Source organism: Podarcis liolepis (assembly GCF_965112155.1).
Source record: "Podarcis liolepis genome assembly, chromosome: 1".
Classification (NCBI taxonomy): Eukaryota; Metazoa; Chordata; class Lepidosauria; order Squamata; family Lacertidae; genus Podarcis; species Podarcis liolepis.
Genome location: NC_139554.1, coordinates 102,349,664 through 102,368,089, shown reverse-complemented (window position 1 = coordinate 102,368,089; position 18,426 = coordinate 102,349,664). Strand labels below are relative to the sequence as shown.

The window sequence follows — 18,426 nt, the reverse complement described above, 5'->3', positions numbered from 1 at the left end:
CTGTGATCCTTGGACGAAGGGCGGTATAGAAATTTAATACAGTCATACCTTGGGTTGAAGTCGCAGATGCTCAAAATGAGGTCACGTGCATGCGCGGAAGCGGCAAATCATGACCCACGCATGCGCAGATGCGGGTTGCGTTTGCTTCAGGATGTGAATGGGACTCTGAAACAGATCCCATTTGCATCCAGAGGTACCACTGTACATCATCACCATCATCACCAATGCAGGCAACAACTATACTTGGGATGGGGATTACTGTTGTCTTCTGAGTGTAATGATTGCCTAATTTATGCCTTGGGTGTGGAGGACAGAGAGGGCACCATGTTCTAAAGTACTTTCCTGTACACAAAAAGACAATGCTCACAGTGTGACTAGTTTCCCTGTGGTGGCGACATCCAACAAAACGGCACTCTTCTCTGGTAGCACATTTTTTAGTGACAGAGGTGCTCCTTCCATGACTGGTGAAGTGATGGACTGTCAAGCAGTACTCTGTGTCTAAGCAATCAAAAGGAAGAAGAGAAAATCAGTAATAGAGTTGATGCAGTGAGATTCAAATCAGAGACTGGACTTTCTGACCAGAACTCAAGATGTCTGGAGTTTTTTTATAAATAAGGCATTCTTTTTCTGCCCCCACTGACCTGCATTACCTGGTTTGACCACAGACACATCTCTCCTTGCTTCAGAATATTTTAAAAGTTTGTTCTATTGGCTCTGAAATTGGGGCATACACTTTCTGGTCCTGTTCTTCCTTAGATGGGAAATCCCTACATATTAACATACGCTCCTGCATTCCACTGGGTGCAGGTTTTCCCAAGGTACTGGAGAAGGTGGCCAGGATACTAGCACAATCCACCCTGCACCCATTCTTTGACCAGCACATTTTCCCACACAGAAGGCAAGACAGCACTGCTTGCATCTAAATGTAATCTGCGGCACACATAGAGATTGGAGGTGTGGGTGTTACCTAGACAAAAACTCAAGGAATGAGCACCACCTTTCCGCTACCAAGTCGCCATTTTGTTTTCCAATAACATGTTCCAAAGGTGCCCTTCATATATTACAGAGGAACTGCTGATTTGTGACATGTTAAAGTCTTGGCATCCTATTGGTGGGTTCGGGCTTGTGGTTTTTTCTGTGCAGTGGATGACAAGCTGGGAATGAAAAACAGTCCTATGGGAAAGAGCCTTACAGCAACAACATAAAATGAAGTTACTGATAAGCCATATGAAGGACACCAAAGTCAGATATACATGTGATTGGCTCTGTGACAAATAAGAAGCATGGCAAGTATAGCAGTGTACTCAAAAGCCAATAGTGTTAAATACCTTCTTAGCCACTTCGATATCTAAAATATGGTGTAAGGTAAAGGGACCCCTGACCATTAGGTCCAGTCGTGGCCGACTCTGGGGTTGCGGCGCTCATCTTGCTTTATTGGCCAAGGGAGCTGGCATACAGCTTCTGTGTCATGTGGCCAGCATGACTAAGCCACTTCTGGCGAACCAGAGCAGAGCAGCGCACGGAAACGCCGTTTACCTTCCCGCCGGAGTGGTACCTATTTATCTACTTGCACTTTGACATGCTTTCGAACTGCTAGGTTGGCAGGAGCAGGGGCTGAGCAACGGGAGCTCACCCCGTTGCGGGGATTCGAACCGCCAACCTTCTGATTGGCAAGTCCTAGGCTCTGTGGTTTAACCCACAGCGCCACCCGGGTCCCTAAAAATATGGTGTAGTCTGATGAAAAAGCCAGAACAAATAACATTAAATATCTTACTGTTCCCCATGTACTTACTCTGAGGACACCATTTGTCTTCAGCCCATCTGTTACAGTTGTAATTGTCAACCACATTGTCACATGTAAAACACTTGAAGCTGCTTGGAAATGGAGTAGCTTTGAAATTAAAAAATAAAAATAAAGAAATGAAAAGAAGTAAATAGTTTCAGAATCCCAAATGTCATAACCCCAAATTCAGTTCTTCCCCAGTTAGGTTCCGGAGAGAGGGGAACCAAACAGCAATGAGCCTTGTTGAATTGCATCACAATCCTAAGTATACTCACTATGGGCCTATTGATTTAAGAGTGGGTTTCAGGTGTGTGGAGGGGGCTGCCATATGGGGAGGAGCTAGGAAAGCCCCATTGCACGAGTGGAGTTTTGCTCAGTTTTCTCAGCATGGAACCGTTAATCATTTATATCCTGTCTCTCACACCCAACCAAGATACTCAAAGTGGATTTTGTCCTTTGGATGCTTTCTTGATTTTATTCTCCATCTCAAGAGCTCTCGGTGGCAGCATAGCCCATTGTGGGGTACCCACTGTACCAGGTTAAATAAAACAGATCAGCACTAACTACAATACAGTGGTGCAAACAGACGTTAAATGAGGAGCCGATCCAGCCCCTGGTTTCTTGTGATACAACATCCAAAGAGCAAGGCAACACATGGAAAACCGCTATGTTCAATTACAGATGCAAAATCTCAGCAGAATGTGTCCTAAACAACAGTATGAGAAAGATGTAGCAAAAGTAATAAAAAGAGGAACATGCAGGTGTGCTTTAATCAAGGGTTCAGCCAAAAAATTAACAACTATCAGAGAAAATCAAGTTGATGTTTAGCTTTTAGGTCTATTAGAAATGCATTGTGAATTCATGATGATGATGATGATGATGATACAAGGCATTTCAAATAGAAAATGCCCAAAGAGTTGAAAACATATGCACTGGCATAGCCAACAAAACTGTAACAGAACTGTAACTGGCTACTTACGGTCTACTGGAAGTCTCACATTATGGAAGTTGATGTTCTTGGCTAGAATCCAACTATTGGAGACTATGAAGAGCTGAACAAAAGCTGCAGCCAACATTTGACAGAGGAACGGCATGCTGTTTGTTGCACATCAAAGCATGAGGTTCTTATAACTGAGAGAAAGAAGGGGAGAAAGAATGTATCATTACCAAAAAAAAAGCCTGAGAACTGATTTTATGTCTGGCACACTCTGTACAATACGTTACTCACATCCACCTCTGCCAGCACTGTTAGTCCCAGCAATGGCCTAGGAGGCATACATGAATTAAAGGTGACATCAGCTTCACAAAGCTAAGCTGGCACTGCCTTCTGCTGGCCTGGTTGTAATGTACATCACAGCACTGCTACATATTACAGCAAAAGGCCTTTCATAAGTGCAGCGGTTGTGATAGAGCAGAGGAGGTTAAGAAAAAACATCCATTAACAACCTTGAATGAATAAAATTAAGCTTTTTTAGAAAGAAAGTTCAGTGCAGGTTGCAGTGGCCACTGGCAATCTGAACTGCAGAAGCATACAGGCCTTGGGTTTATTTTTTAAAGAGGGTTTTCAAGACTCTGGTCAGAATCTACAACACTATGATTTCTAGGCTGCCCATTTTCTGCTGAATGCAAAACAAGTTCACACATCGTCATTACTGCATGCATTTTAAATTTCTTAATTAATGCTTATCTATCTTTAACAGGTAGCATGCATATTCAAAAAGTAGTTGCTCCAATAGAGTTACCTACTTGCCTATTTTGCATCTCTCATCTTGCACAATGCCATCAAATCAGCAAGTATCAATGCTCAGCTTGAAGGTATCAGAATTCCACACGCAGATCTGCAGATGCTAATGAGAAATAAAAAGGCATTCAGTGTGATTTCTCCCACTAAAGGTCACATTTAAAGAAAAAGTCTTCATGGATAAACATTAAAGAATTTTTCCAAGTCACAAAGACTCATTTACCAAAATGGGAGGGTGGATTTGATATTGGTTATATAAAGGACAAAAGAACTTAATAAGTGCAGTCACATATTCAAGAAGAGGATGGATTTAATCCAAAGGTTTGGTGAAAAGATGAATATGGAACATAGAAAGCTGTGGGTCAGGCCACTGGTGTATTGAACTCAGTAACACTGCCTGACAGAGGCTGTGCTGAGTTTCAGACAGGACTCTTGTCCATCTCTCCCTGGAAGTGCTGGAAGTTGAACTACAGTCCTTCCACAAAATGTATCATCAATATCACAAAGCATTTTTGCCATGAATGACATGATTTACAACAGAATACACATGTGTCAAAGCTGACAAGCACGCACACGGTTAATGTTGTCATGCAGGAACATTGTTGGCACTTCTGAATATTGCACAAACACAACATGGACGTGTCAGATATTAGTGGACTGTATACGACTGCTATTCAGATTCACCACTAGATGGCATAAGATAAGATGAGATCTGCAGAGTTCCCAAACCCTTTTTTGGACACTGGGATCTGAACTGCAGCCAGTTAAGGTGCTGGGAACCAGCCTGTGCTTCTTCTCCCACTCAACGTGCACAAGTCAAGTCAAGTTTCATTGGCTAAAAACCAATGGCCATTGCAAACATGTGACGGTGACTGGGTATTACAGTTTATCATAGATTATTTCCAGAAGAATGTTCCATGTTTAGCAGGCCAAATTAATCCCCAATTCTTCCTAGGACACACACAGTCTTGTGTATGATATGTTTATCTCCATCTGGTCACCAAATAAATGAAACAATACCCATATGAACATCCCAACACACCGGGCCATGTCCATACTTCAGGGTTTCTAACTTACCACGGTTTATTGGAAACTAGCTGTGTGCTGATTAATTGCTCCTGCTGAGCTCCTCCTTCCCTGGTGCGCATGAGAGAAACAAATCAGGAAATTGATACTAAACTTGGCTTCTTGAGATGTCCTGGATTGTGCACCATTGCTCCCTGGCAAACCAGAATTACTAGCCATAAAAGCATGGTTTGTTGACTAAAAATTCCTGAGGAAGCAAACAATGAACTTGGGTTTGAACATCTCAGACTATGGTTTCTTGCTTTGCATTTCCCTATGCATGACAAGGGAAGAGCACAGTAGAATATATCTGCTTATTCCTGATAAATCATGAGAGGAATTCAATGTTGCACTAATCGTTCTGTCAGTGCAAGCATTTTGGCTTGCCACACAGAGTGATGACCCCTCTCCTACCCACCACCATGTGCTTTTCCATTGATTCTTCTGATCTACCCCCAAGCCAATGTCGGCAGGCACAGGGGGAGGAGATGGGGGGAAGCCCCATTGCACAAGAAAAAGTCATTGCAAAGGGCTTCCGCTGACAGTACACATTAGTTGAATCCTGCCCCATGGAAGCAATGCTGACTTACTGTGACGTGCAAACATGCCCAGAGACTATACTGTCACACAAAAACAAGTCCAATTTGTTAGCAAAGTTATTATGTTATAACTCTAGAATAATTCCAGCCACCAATACCAAGTAGAAAGTGCTCCCCCCCCCAAAGGATGCTGGTTTTCCTTGCTGCCAGGGGTGCCAACTTGAATAAAATATTGTGGGGGCCCAAGGTAAGCCGTGCCATGCATAATCGATCACATGGTGCAGTGCGCACACACCACTTTAAGAGGAATGCCCATCAACTTTGTGGGGGCCCAGCCCCCTCAAATATTTTATTGTGGGGGCCGAAGCCCCCATGTCCCCTAGGACTTGGTTCCTATGTTTACTGTATAAGGAGGCACACACCGTTCTTTAAAAATATTATCTTCGATCTTGTCTGCTTAGAACCATGCATTATTTTTGCTTTATTTCCATTTGACTTGACAACTATTTATCCCTCATGCACAACTGAAGAGTGGTAACAGGAGTAGACTCACCCTTGAAGTACAGTGGTACCTCCATTTACGAACTTATTTCATTCCAGAAGTCCATTCTTACACTGAAAGCGTTCTTAAACTGAGGCACACTTTCCTCAATGAGGCTTCCGATTGCCAGTGCTGGCTTGTCTTCTGTTCATCTTCCAGAGCAAAGCTTGCTAGCCTACTTCCAGTAGGAACATCTACTTCCAGTTTTGCAGAGTGCGTTGCCCGAATTGTTCATTAACAGGACTGTTCTTAGACCAAGGTATGATTGTACAGTGGACCCTCCAGATATGAATTAAATTCATTCCAGGGGTCTGTCCGCAACCCGAAAAGTTCGTAGGCAGAGGCGCACAGCAAAACTCAGAAGTATACACTTCCGGGTTTGCCGCGTCCAGAGCAGTATGTAACTAGAGGGTCCACTGTATTCTAAAGCTTTGCATAGCTTTGACCGTACACAGTGTTGCAATACAGAGAACTTTGTTTCTCCCAGTCCTTGAAACTATTGTTTCTGTTCTCTCTTTAAGTATCTCGTTCTGTACTCTTCAAACACCAAACTAGCCAAAGAATCTTGGGCCATAATATAGGGTATGTACACATTAGCAGCTTGGAGCCCAGCAAAGTTGTTTTCCTCTGCTACATTTTAAGTCACATCACCAATGCCCATTACCTTATTTGTTTCAGTGCACCAAACTCCAGTTCACTGAAACTGTAATCTGCACATGCGCTGTAATCTGCACATGCGCAATGACTGCCTGAACTGGTTTCCTATGGATTGTGGCTAGCGTCATGTGTACTCAGCTTCCACCACCAATGGTGCAAGTGTGCTGGAGCTGAATTAAGTGGTAATATAGACAAAGCTTTATTTCTGAATAGCTCACTTAATGTTTGCTCCGTGAGGGTGGGGCACTGATACCCTTCAATGCAGGGCTTATCTGCCACAGAAAAGCAACCAGCTTTTATGGGAGCAAGGCATGACACAGAGCTTCTGACAGCCAACACTCACCTTAAAACACAAAACTGCACCTGCACCACCAAACAAACATTTCACTCTAGACCTTGTCGCTTCCGTATGAGCCACTTCGAGGAAAACAAACAATGCAAGCTAAGACCAGACTTTGCCTACCTGCTGCCCACAAGGTGTTTTGGATAGTAATTCTCAACAGCCCCAGCCAGCATAGATTTTCTCCACTCTGAAACATCCCTGTACAATTTTTTTAAAAAAAAACAAAACAAACAAACTCATGGCATGTTTTTCTGCAATCCCAATCCCTCATCAAGGATGCCTACTATAATGTGTCACTGGCCTGAACAAGCCTATTCTCTCTTCTCTGCCTCCATCTTGTTATCTCCTTCCCTCCTTCTCAGACTAATGTCTTAACATTTTGTATATCCTGGAATCCCATGGGTCCTTGCTTGGTTGCTTAGAGTTTCTTAATATATATTTTTTTCTGTTGATTTACAAACTTGCATACATCAACACACCTAGGGTGTCCCCTGAGTATGTGGAAACCACTGACTTATTTTTGAGTGAGTCTATTTAGTTTCCAGACTGACTAATGCTTGACTGTCTGGGTTCACTATCAGAAAAGTGATTCTCAAAACTCTCCTCAGCCCCTCAGATGGACCACTTGAAAAATGCTGAGAGCCTTGGTGGGACCACTAAATGATTTTTCTGCCTGTTGCAGCCACAGTTTGAGAACCACTCTGAAAGGGAATTGCCTAAATTTGATCAAACTTTGGATGTAATATTCTTTCCCTTCTTCATTTTTAAAAATAAAACAAAAACTAGGCACAGAAATCTGGAGAGCTCAATGATTTAACACCCCCCCCCCCGGTGTGTGTACACCCAGGTGATGTTGTAATTACTCAGTTTTGGAATTGTCTATTTTTATCAGAAATTTTCTGCCCTCCAACCTAAATACTCTAATGTGGAATGTATAGCTATTTTTCCTCTACACACAGAGTTCTTAATTTAAATCTGCCCACCCCAGGTTACATATTAAAAGCCAGCCGAGTCAATAAATCCTTCGGTCAATAAAGTCTCTGTATCTCAAACATTTACACTGCCACTACCCCAAAGGGAACCAGCCTGGATATTTCCAGAGGTTTCTGCCCACCATCCACGACTTCATTAATCAAATTGTTTTTGCACGGCAAATGGTGTGCAGCAGCCTGTGAAAGTATCTGCTACTACAATGCAAACTGAACAAATGCACTGTTTAGAGTTTGTTTTTTACCAGTTGTTCCTGGAAGCTATTGGGGGGTTTTTGCAACTGAAAATTGTAGCAATCCAAGCCATTTCAGCTGCTACTTGTAATTAAAAACCTAAATGGAGTCACCAACTGTGAAAAACTACGGTCTTGTTTAAGTCTGGTAAAAGACTGATAAGATAATAAAGCAGAAGCAACTGGTGTTAATGTGTTGGGATGTAGTATTTCAATGTGTGGTTTTTGTTTTTAATGAAACGCAATCTCTTTATCATTACCTAATGCAATATATATCCCACCTTTTTTTCTTTAAAGGGGAAGATAAATAGTAGTGTGGTACCTCAGAGATTAATTTATTTATTCTGGCATGAAGCTTTGCGAGTGACGTCCTGCTCCATTAAATATAAATAATATAAACTGAACAGAAGTGGAACCCATGTACAGTTTCGGCACACTGAGATTACCCAAAGTCAAGCCTTTCTATTGCTGTATGTTTTGTTTCTAGGTACTGTTTCAGCATCAGAACATTTATGTCATGGGTGGAGAACTTGGGTTCCTCTAGAAAATGTTGCCTGAACAATGGTCAAGGTTGATGGGAGTTGGGGATCCAACAATATCTGGTGGGCCACAAATTTTCCATCCTTCCTCATACCTGACGTCAGATGTCGGGCCGGTGGGTGTGGTCAAATGGGGGTGCTGTATTTATGGGCTGGACATTTCCCATCCCTGCTATATGCCAAATTAGATCCCATACATTACACACTTTATGTATGACTGAGAGTGCAAGGGGGAATGCAAGTACTTGAACCAAGATTTTAAATTTTTGGTTCATATTAAACCAGATTAAAATTTAAATGAAGGGTTGAATGATTGACAGGGGATTTTGTTTTCCTAAGCACGATAAAACCACCTTATGTGTGGATAACAAGTGGATGCAAGTTTTCTCCTCTGCTTTCTTTACCATTTTAGGTGGCACACCTGTGCTTCAGAAAGGTGTCTTTGTTCTCTCTCATTCCACTGCTGTCCTCTCTCCCTTGCTTTTCTTTCTTCAAGCTTGTTCCCTTTTTTACTCCCTCTGGTTTCTCCTTTTGCAATGAAACAATCCTTCAGGGTTGTGGGGGAGGTGTCTAATATGTGACAACTGTGGTTATGTCCAATAAAATATGGCAATCTTCCTCTCTATAACCAACATGCCATGCATCTCTGAATTGAACTGAACCCTGACATTGCATTAACAGCTCATTCTTCAGACATTGGTGACTCAAAGGGGGAGGGGGAAAATGTGTGTAAACAGCTGCAGTTCAAGTTCATTTCTTTTTAAAGTATCACTCCCTTGTCTGCACTACAGCAGAGCCTCGTTTGGGTTAGGCATGTTTGTACTTACGCTTAACTGAAAGTCCAGTCTGATCCCCCAGCTTCAAAGGAACACAGACTGCTGGTAAAGGACTGCAGGGCAGCATTTGCAATGAGCTCACTATACCTCCCAGGACTTCAGCACTGCAACCCACAGCATTCCCCTGCATGTGTCTGAATGTTCCCTTTCTGGCTGCACACTTTCCCACTGGGAGAGCCATTGAACATGTCCTTGCCGGAACGCTCTCCTGCTCTCTGCTATCAGAAGACCAGTTCAACACCGATGGTAAAGAAAGAGTAAATCTTAACATGGTGTTGTAAAGCATGATTACAATTGTAAAGCAACCTGTGGTCTCTTGATGAAGGGCAGTATATAAATTTAATAAATGATGACGACGATGCTTTGTGAAATAACAGGGACCAAGGGCTAAGAAGGGTTCCCAAAATGAGGGGTTCAGCATCCTGCTTCTCTTGACTAGCAACAGGATTATGTAAAAAGGCAGTGACCTGCTTAAAAAAGGCAGGAAATGAAAGAGAAGTCCCTCCCCTCTCCCTTGCTAAGTGCAATGTCTTCTCCCCTACCTGCACCTTCCAAGGAGCAGATCAATGGAAGAGGAGGCTCTGGCCTAGCACTGAAGACAGAAGGCTGAGATACAACCTCCTTCTCTCTCTCTCTCTCTCCCCCCTATATTGGTAAGGAGATTTAAGTGGAGAGCATTGGTATTGCCCCAACTGCAGTTTGAAGCGATATAGGCCATTCTGCCACCTCAGGACTTTACACCTCCCTCATCTCATATATTGTGGTGGACAGGCAGAGGGGAGGAGATACAAATGGTTTGGGTTCAGGGAAAGAGAATCAGTGGTGGCGACAGAAAATATGCTGAAGGAGGGGGAAGGCAAAGTACTTTTCTGGGGCGGGCAAGCACTGTCCACCATCTTAAGATTTCTGAAAAAGAAACAACAGTGTATTTCACATTGGCACTCCCATCCAGTCAAGTCCCGTTAACTTTGATGGAATTACCCAGTAGGTATGCTTAGGACTGCAGGCTTGTTTAATTTTATTATTAAACTGCATCTTGTATGGAAGAGTGCCTTTCCTTCAAGCAATCACATACGTTAAATAATTGGGAGATGGGAAGGGGCAAGACACTTGTCTACTGGGGGATGCCTGGGTTTAGCTCCAAGAACAGTGAGGCAGATTGTGTACTTCCTCTGACGCCGATCCAATCCAACCACAAATAAACCAACTCACACCCAGGCATCAACCCATGTGTATCAATGCTTCCTTCAGACCAACCTTTCCCCAACTTTGGGTCTCCATATACTGGGTCCCCGTCATTCCAAGCCACCACAGCTAATGATCATGGATGATGCAGGTTGTAGTCCATCAATATCTGACCACCTCGAGTTAGAGGAGGCTGCTAGAGAACGTGGGATTTTGTAGAAAGTTTTATGGAATGTGTATGAAGGGCAGGTCATCTGAACATCACACTATTTTCTGCAAGGGTTGTCTGCACAATCCTGTCTTTGGTAATTCACATGCAGTGTTGCACCCCCTAGCACCCCCACAAGCAATCGTTTTTCTTACTCTGTCACAATTCCACTGTATGTCCTCATTCAGCCCTGCTGTCTCCAGAGGCTTCATTAAGATTGATCTGATTAAAGGGAAACTAAACTAAATCAACAGATCAACTGAAGTAGGTTAATAAGAACTTCCTAAAAAGAGGGCAACATGCTTCACTTACTTCATGCCTGAAAACAGGGTAATAAAGTAGAGATGCCTCAAGGTAATGTGTGTGTGTGTGTGTGTGTGTGTGTGTGTGTGTAGGTGGGTGTTCCCTCCAGTGTGGTATGCTGCACACTCATGTTAATAAAATGTACCTGGAGTTTTTACCCGCAACCTGCATACCTTTCACTCAGACATAAATCAGGAGCATGAAAAGGAAAGGAAGAGAAAAGCAGGTGGGGACACTACAGTGTCTCAAAACGATTAAAATTCCAGCTCTATGTGGTTCTGAACACAGTAATTCAGCACTGGTATTTGAAAAACTGATCCCTGATTTCAGCAAAAGCAACCTTAAATTAGGACGGTTTCAACAAGGTAATGCTTAGTGACGAAAAGGTAAGATAGATGAATAACCAGGAACAATCTTGATTAACCTACCTCTTGTCCACCCTGATAACATATGAGTAGGAATGGGCAAATCTTGCAATTTCAGTTTCTCATTTTTCCAATCTCAAGTTAAGTTCCCCACATTTTCACAAGAGTCTGAACATTTTTATTTTTATTTTTAGAAAATCCTCACAAGAATTTATCAGGATTTTAGGTCACATTTATCCTAATATGCATATTTTTGCAAGCACTTTCCCGTAATATATATGTTTTGGTATGCTATTTCCAACAATATGGGCATTGGTTTCTTCTTCTTCTTCTTTTAATAAAACCCTTTTTATTTACCTTTCATATGCTGTATATAGGTAACTAATATCCAGTGCAGATAAGTAATGCAATGAGTATACAGAGGTACATGACGCAACAAGGATAAACTAACATCTATAAGCAGAAAATAACAACAGCAACAAACATTCCTTCCCCCACTGCATTTCTATACACATGCTCCCCTAATATACACACACTGAACACGTTATTTGGTTGGAGAGCCACACTGCAAAATTCAGAGTAGTGCACATTTTGAAGAATAGCATGTTTCATGTTTGCACATTGTTTTGGGACATGCAAATTTGCATTAAAACGGAACCCCATCCCTTTATATAAGATATGCGTTTTGCAGTCATCCTTAGGTTTTTGTATTTCTGTTATGTCCTGTGGCCAATATGAAAATAAAGCTAGGCAGGCAATATATCATGGTGGTGTCAAGTCCTGCTAATCTTAAACTTGAGGAGATGCTGAGTGTCTTTGCTGAGTAAAGGTTTCCTTAGTGTTCTATACCAGGCTTCCTCAACATCGGACCTCCAGATGTTTTTGGCCTACAACTCCCATGATCCCTAGCTAGCAGGCCTAGTGGTCAGGGATGATGGGAATTGTAGTCTCAAAATATCTGGAGGGCCAAGGTTAAGGAAGCCTGTTCTATACAGTAAAATGGACTAAATTCCTTGGGGCTTTAAGGCATCCCATGAAACTACTCCAGCACTATGATGTTGATTTGAGACAATACTTCAATAGCCTTAGCTGCCAATTACCCAGATGTTTATATTACACTTCAACAAATCCAGATTTGCTTCAGGGTACAAAACTGTGCTGTGTCAGATAAGAAGACTGTGCAGGTTTGTTTTATTTTTTGCATATATTATACATCACATCTGACATGGCATGGCACTCGTGTGTTGAACGCAAAATGTAAAGTAAGAATTATCTCATTGAAATGAGTCAGCTCCTTTCAGCTAAGTGAGAAGTGGCCTTTTTAAAGCATACGGTTTAAAAACAGGGGCACTGAAGCTAAGGTTAGCATTCCACCATTGCAAAGATTTCCTTTTGCAAAACAGACTGTTCTCCCTCCCCCCCATTCATTCTGGGTTCCCCCCACAACTCTCCCGATGTGGGGATGGTGCAAAGCCACACAAGGGGGAGGGGGGGAATCCACTTGCACTAGCACGAGAAGTTAGCTGAAAACCACCTAAGAATGCTTAACATGTTTTTAAGGCTGCAAATTTATGCACATTTAATCCCACTGAACAGCAGGACAGAAGTATAACATACATGGATTTGTGCTAAGATAATGAGACTAGTTTTGCTAGTTTGTTCTAAAGTCTATGCTAGGGCTGGCCCACCCATGAGGCAAGGTCAGGCAAATGCCACAGGTGGCAGGATCTACGGAAGCAGCAGATCCCAATGCAGCTCTTTATTTTCCCACCCCCTTGTTCCCGATGTAGATCCTCACTCCTTTTTCCCCGGAGGGAAAGAGAGGTACCATTTTGTGGTTAGCCTAAGGTGCCAAAATGTCTTGGTCCAGCCCCGGTCTATCCTTTTACTAACTGAAACCCCAGTCTGCAACCATGAGTAAAGACTCCCAAAGCTGCACATCTGGTGAAATTGGGGTGTGCTTTATACAAAAGATGACACAACAGAGCTGCACAGCAACTGTGTTGAAAGAGTGTATATAATCATTCACAAAATTCTCCTGTGCTCCTAAAATCTTTTCTGCCAACTGTCAGCCTGAGGCAAATTTTTACAGGTGAGTTATAGCTTTCACTCTTGAAAACTGGGAGGGGTATATAATGGAGCTACTGACAAACCATCTTAATTACTACTGCTTTGAAAAATATGTTAGAAAGTAAGTCATAAAAGCCCCACATCCAAACCCCCAAAAGAGATTAAATCAGTAAGAATTCCTTTGCTATGAAACTACCATATGGGTATACAAAGGGAAATCTACATTATGCCCATAAATCAATAGATCCTTTTGATCTCTGTGTAACCTGATGAATTCTGTGCCCCTGATTTACACACCAGGTGGTGGCAGGCAATTGTCAATTGGCAACCAAAAAGGAAAAAAGAAAGAAAAAGAAAACAGCAGCCAGCAAGTTTATTGCAGACCAAAATGTTCACAATAGCCTTTGGAAATCAGGACGTCATTCTTCTTTTCTTGATGTGCTCATATTGATCATGAACTGAATCATGGCGTTTAAATGCCACCAATAAAAAGCAACATTCTAATCTAGTTCAGGGCTTATATGGTGTCACAGAAACTACTGTGGCGAGAGTGAAAATTCAAGATTCATAAGCGTTTGTCAAGGACAGAATACAGGCATAGAGCAAGTTTTGTTTGTTTTTTATGTCCATGTAAACCCCAGTCACAATTTGGCACCCCTTTTATTGAAGTGAGAGATATTTATGTGCATGCTTTACCCTTCCAGTAAAATCAAGGAGACAGGAAAGTGCCAGACTCTGGGAGGGGCATGATCCTATTGTTTCACACAAACACACCCCAACATGGGCAACTGTTAGAAGACTAAAACGATTGTACAAGCCCCTGTCATATACTAAACCCCTGCTGGCTTGCACAAAAAGAGCAGAGTAAAATTACTAGCACTTAAAGCAGCCTGAGCATTTAATTCTTGGTTATTAGGCACATATAATTTCCTGCAATTTAGACACTGCTGCTGGATGCCTCTTTGATGTTCCATAGTTTTAAGGTTGAGGAAAGACCACCACTAGCAGTACCATCTCAGAAAACGTGGCTCCTTGTTCTTTCATTTGTACTTGTTTGCTCATAGCACTGTGGGTGGAGGGGGAGAGGAAATCTCTTTTCTTTACATATTAAAATTGCTCTCAAGTATGCAGTTAGCAAAGCTTGTCCTAACAAATCAGTGGCCACACACATAAAGCAATCTCCTGGCTCCCAGGTACTCTGCACTCTGCAGCGTTAATGCTACCAACATATATTCCGTTGTGCTAAGGAAGAATATCCAGCTGATGTTGTTCTGCATAATGACTGTGCCCTTATGGTCTATTTACACTGTGATGCTGTCAGACAAGTCCTACTGCCTTCAGTCTAGCCAAGGTTTAGTCCCATTGAGAACCACAAGACTTGAGTTAGTTGCAACTAGATTATTTATTTAATTTGCATACCACACTTCATCCAAAGAGCACAAGGCAGTTCACAACATGCAAAAATACAGAATGAGAACACAAAATACATAACACAAAAACAAACTAATAACTCCCCTCCCACAAAAACATTTTAAAGGCCATAGAATGTCAATCAGCCAAAGGTCTGATTATGGAGAAATGTTCTGTTTGTATCAATGGGGACACCGAGTTTAACCACTTACCTACCCAAGAGTATGTCATTTTGGGAATAACAGAAACCAGGGTGGAAATTGAACCTGGAAGCTTTCCAGAGAGTTAGCTATGCTAATCTCTGGCAGCAAAAGCAACGAGGAATCTGGTGCCACCTTAAATAATAACAAATTTAGTGTGGCATATGCTTTTATGGACTAGACTCCACTTCCTCTGGTAAAGTACAGTGGTACCTTGGCTCTGGAACTTAATTCATTCTGGAAGTCCATTCCAAAACCAAAGCATTCCAAAACCAAGGCATGCGTTCCAACAGAAAGTAATGCAAAATGAATTAATCCGTTCCAGACTTTTAAAAACAACGTCTAAAACAGCGATTTAACATGAATTTTACTACCTAAGGAGACGATTAATCCATAAAATGAAATCAATAAACAATGTACTGCAGTCACACAATCAATCAGTAGGTGAACTGCATTCCACAGTCACAAAAGCGAAACAAAAAGAGCAACAAAAACAAAACCACAAAATAAATAGCAAAATCAGACAGACCTCAGTGTAACACTCAAGACGGAAGTGTGGCACTCAAAACGGAAGCGTAACACTCAAAACGGAGCATGTTCAGCTTCCGAAAACAGTTCGCAAACCGGAACACTTACTTCCGGATTTGCAGTGTTTGGGTTCCAAGTTGTTTGAGTACTGAGGTGTTTGAGAACCAAGGTATCACTGTATCTATTTTCATTGTTACTTATTCAAAGATATACAAAAGTTTATACCCAGTACAATGTTATCTTTTTATAATACTCCACTTCATCCAATGTAAAAAAACAAAACAAAGAAAACCTATGCCACATTCAATTTGTTAAATCCTTAAGGTGCACCCATGAACTCTTAGTTGAGATTTTCAGTTTTAGCTTGTAAATGTAAAGCAAAAGCAAAAGCATTTCAGGCCTCATGCTTGCTGTGCCATCTCCCTGCCTGAAACCCTGGAGAACCACTGCCAGCCAATGGAGACAATTCTTCTTCTTCAGCGATCACTCGTAGCCGAGTAAGATTGTCTTTCATAAACACAGTTTTAACAATGAGTCCGTAAGTGACTGTAGAGGCCAATTCTGGATCCACATGTCCTTCCACAGTGGGGACATTGTTTTCCAGGCAGGAGTTGATCATGGTGTGGATTTGCCAAGCGTGCCTTCCTCTTAGAACGTTCCTCCCTTGTGTCCTGAGTTTGAGTGTCTTCCAAAGTCCGTGACACCTTTGGTAAAGGCTGTTCTCCAACTGGAGCTCTCGCAGGCCAGTGTTTCCCAGTTGTCAGTGTTTATACTACATTTTGCCTTGAGGCAGTCTTTAAGCCTCTTTTGTTGACCACCGGCATTACGCTTTCCAATTTTAAGTTCGGAATAGGGTAGTTGCTTCGGAAGACGATCATCAGGCTTCCGCACAACATGACCAGTCCAACGAAGCTGATGTTGAAGAATTATTGCTTCAATACTGGTGATTTTTGCTTCTTCCAGTACATTGATATTAGGGAGACAATACTGGCTACACTTATTCTGCATCTGCGCCAATCTTGTATGTTCATCTAGGGTTACCCAGGCAGGTATTATTTATGCCTAAAGCACATTCCGAGTGAGTTCCGTAACTCACTTTTCTCTACAGGCAACCATAAAAGGATAGGTTGCTCACTCCCCCAGAGTATGGTTATCACAGTATCAGGTCAGAGGTTAAATGCCCTAAATTATGTCACTTCAGGTGAAGAACACAGCACTGCTTTGTAATGATTTTGCAAGAAGGGCTTGCAATTTTGCTTCTTAAGAGCAGAGGTGTTTGCTTGCTTTAGCCACTGCACAAAAGATAACAAGAGATAAGCATAAAGCTAGGAGCATAATAAAGCCATGCAGATAACATTACATACTCTCAAAACAAACTCAACAATTAATAACCAGTGGCAGGAACACTAACGTGATGGTGATGCTGCAAATGCAAGAGAAATACTAAGCTTGCTTTTCTGCTGTTCTACTGCTTTTGTAACATGTACTTGAAAACCGAGACTTGATAGGCAATGAAGTCAGATAGTAGCTGGGTATGCAAGTTTTTATGACCCAAACTATGCAGGTCTACAAGACATTTTTGGTAACAAAAGCAGCTTGGAAGATTGGAAGGATTGTTTACATATTAAACACTACTTGAAGAGTGTCAAGCATTGGTTTCAATGTAACCAACTACCCAAAGTTGTTAAAGAAAGATATTTCATCTGTTGAGTAGTTGTAACCTCTTGGAAACTTTGACTAAAATGGAAACTTTATTGAAATTTGTTGCTATTGTTTAATGAAGTAGTTAGCTGCCCTTCACCATAAGGTCCAAGAGTGGATTAAAAAATTTAAAAGTGCACTGCTTTAAAAGGTTTAACACAAATTACAGTTTCAGAGATTCACCTCATTATACCTGTCATACAGAATTCATGAGATGTCTTCTACTGAAAAAAATAAGCTTTAATATACATATTAAATTGTGTGTGTGTGTGTGTGTGTGTGTGTGTGTGTGTCAGCATTCTACCTCCCTTTGCTGTCAGAGGCAATTGTTTAGAAATCTAAGATATCCCACACACACCTCAGTTCAAACTCTTATCCACACCTGGACCCCCCTTTTTTCTTACTACCAAACGTTTAGATTCCAGAGTCTTCCATATGTGTTTGTGTATTATGTATAAGCACTTCTTGTAATGGAGGAGAGGGGAATAGCCTTTGCAGTCAGGAAGGCATCTCTTCATAGTTCCTCTTGGCATGACTGACCCAAGTTTTTGCAATCAGTTCTAGCTTCCGGTGGCTTCCAGTCAAGATGGCGGCAGGCCAGGCAGTCAGCTCCAGAGCTCCACAGATTTTAACTGAGTTTTAACTCTAGCCCTAATATGCCCGATATGTATTTTACAGACTGTTTGCAACATATACTCCTTCTAATGCCTTCTTTCACCATTCAAGGCTAAGCAGAAGCTACATGGGAAGCCAACCGCATGCCACAGTGGAAGCATGTCTGCGCAAAGTAGCTGAGAAAGGCATGCCATGGGACTGACCCCACGAGGCCTTTCCAGGAAAGAAAAGTGATAAAATGTATTCCCACCTTATTCACAAGTAGCTCTCCCATTAGTAAGCAAAGATTCCAGCCCTTGGCTTGCAACATACAGCTCCAGGGCACCAAAGATGCCAAAAGTGGAACATTCTGGAAGACCACAGTAGCAAGATTTATATCATGTTGTTAAATCACGATGAGCAAAAGGGGGATTTTCCAAACCAGGAAATGAGATAACAACTAGTTTGATAATAAGTTAAGTTCATTAAGTTCAACATAGAATATTCATCCATATTTTCTTTTCTTTGTTGCCTCAGGTTAGCTAATATCACAATGCTTCCTGGATGTTTAATTCACCCCATCAGCCCTCCCTGTC

The 18,426-nt window shown here is 41.9% G+C and overlaps 1 protein-coding gene across 8 annotated transcripts in view; it reads right to left on the bottom strand.

Annotated features, from left to right (window-relative positions):
* LYPD6B (LY6/PLAUR domain containing 6B) overlaps nt 1-18,426 on the bottom strand; it is a 61,168-nt gene that overhangs the window by 4,023 nt on the left and 38,719 nt on the right. For 5 of the 8 annotated variants that reach the window (XR_014523945.1, XR_014523946.1, XM_083495205.1 and 2 more), the window contains 4 exons: nt 3,530-3,630; nt 2,763-2,914; nt 1,793-1,891; nt 368-498 (listed from right to left, as the gene is read on the bottom strand). Coding sequence is in view for 6 of the 8 variants with exons in the window: in XM_083495205.1 (XP_083351331.1) it covers nt 368-498; nt 1,793-1,891; nt 2,763-2,877 (345 nt within the window). In the remaining 2 variants the exon portion in view is untranslated. Of the gene's footprint in view, nt 1-367; nt 499-1,792; nt 1,892-2,762; nt 2,915-3,525; nt 3,631-6,789; nt 6,868-18,426 lie in introns of all 8 variants that reach the window. The other 3 variants (XM_083495208.1, XM_083495210.1, XM_083495207.1) reach the window with 2 other exon arrangements.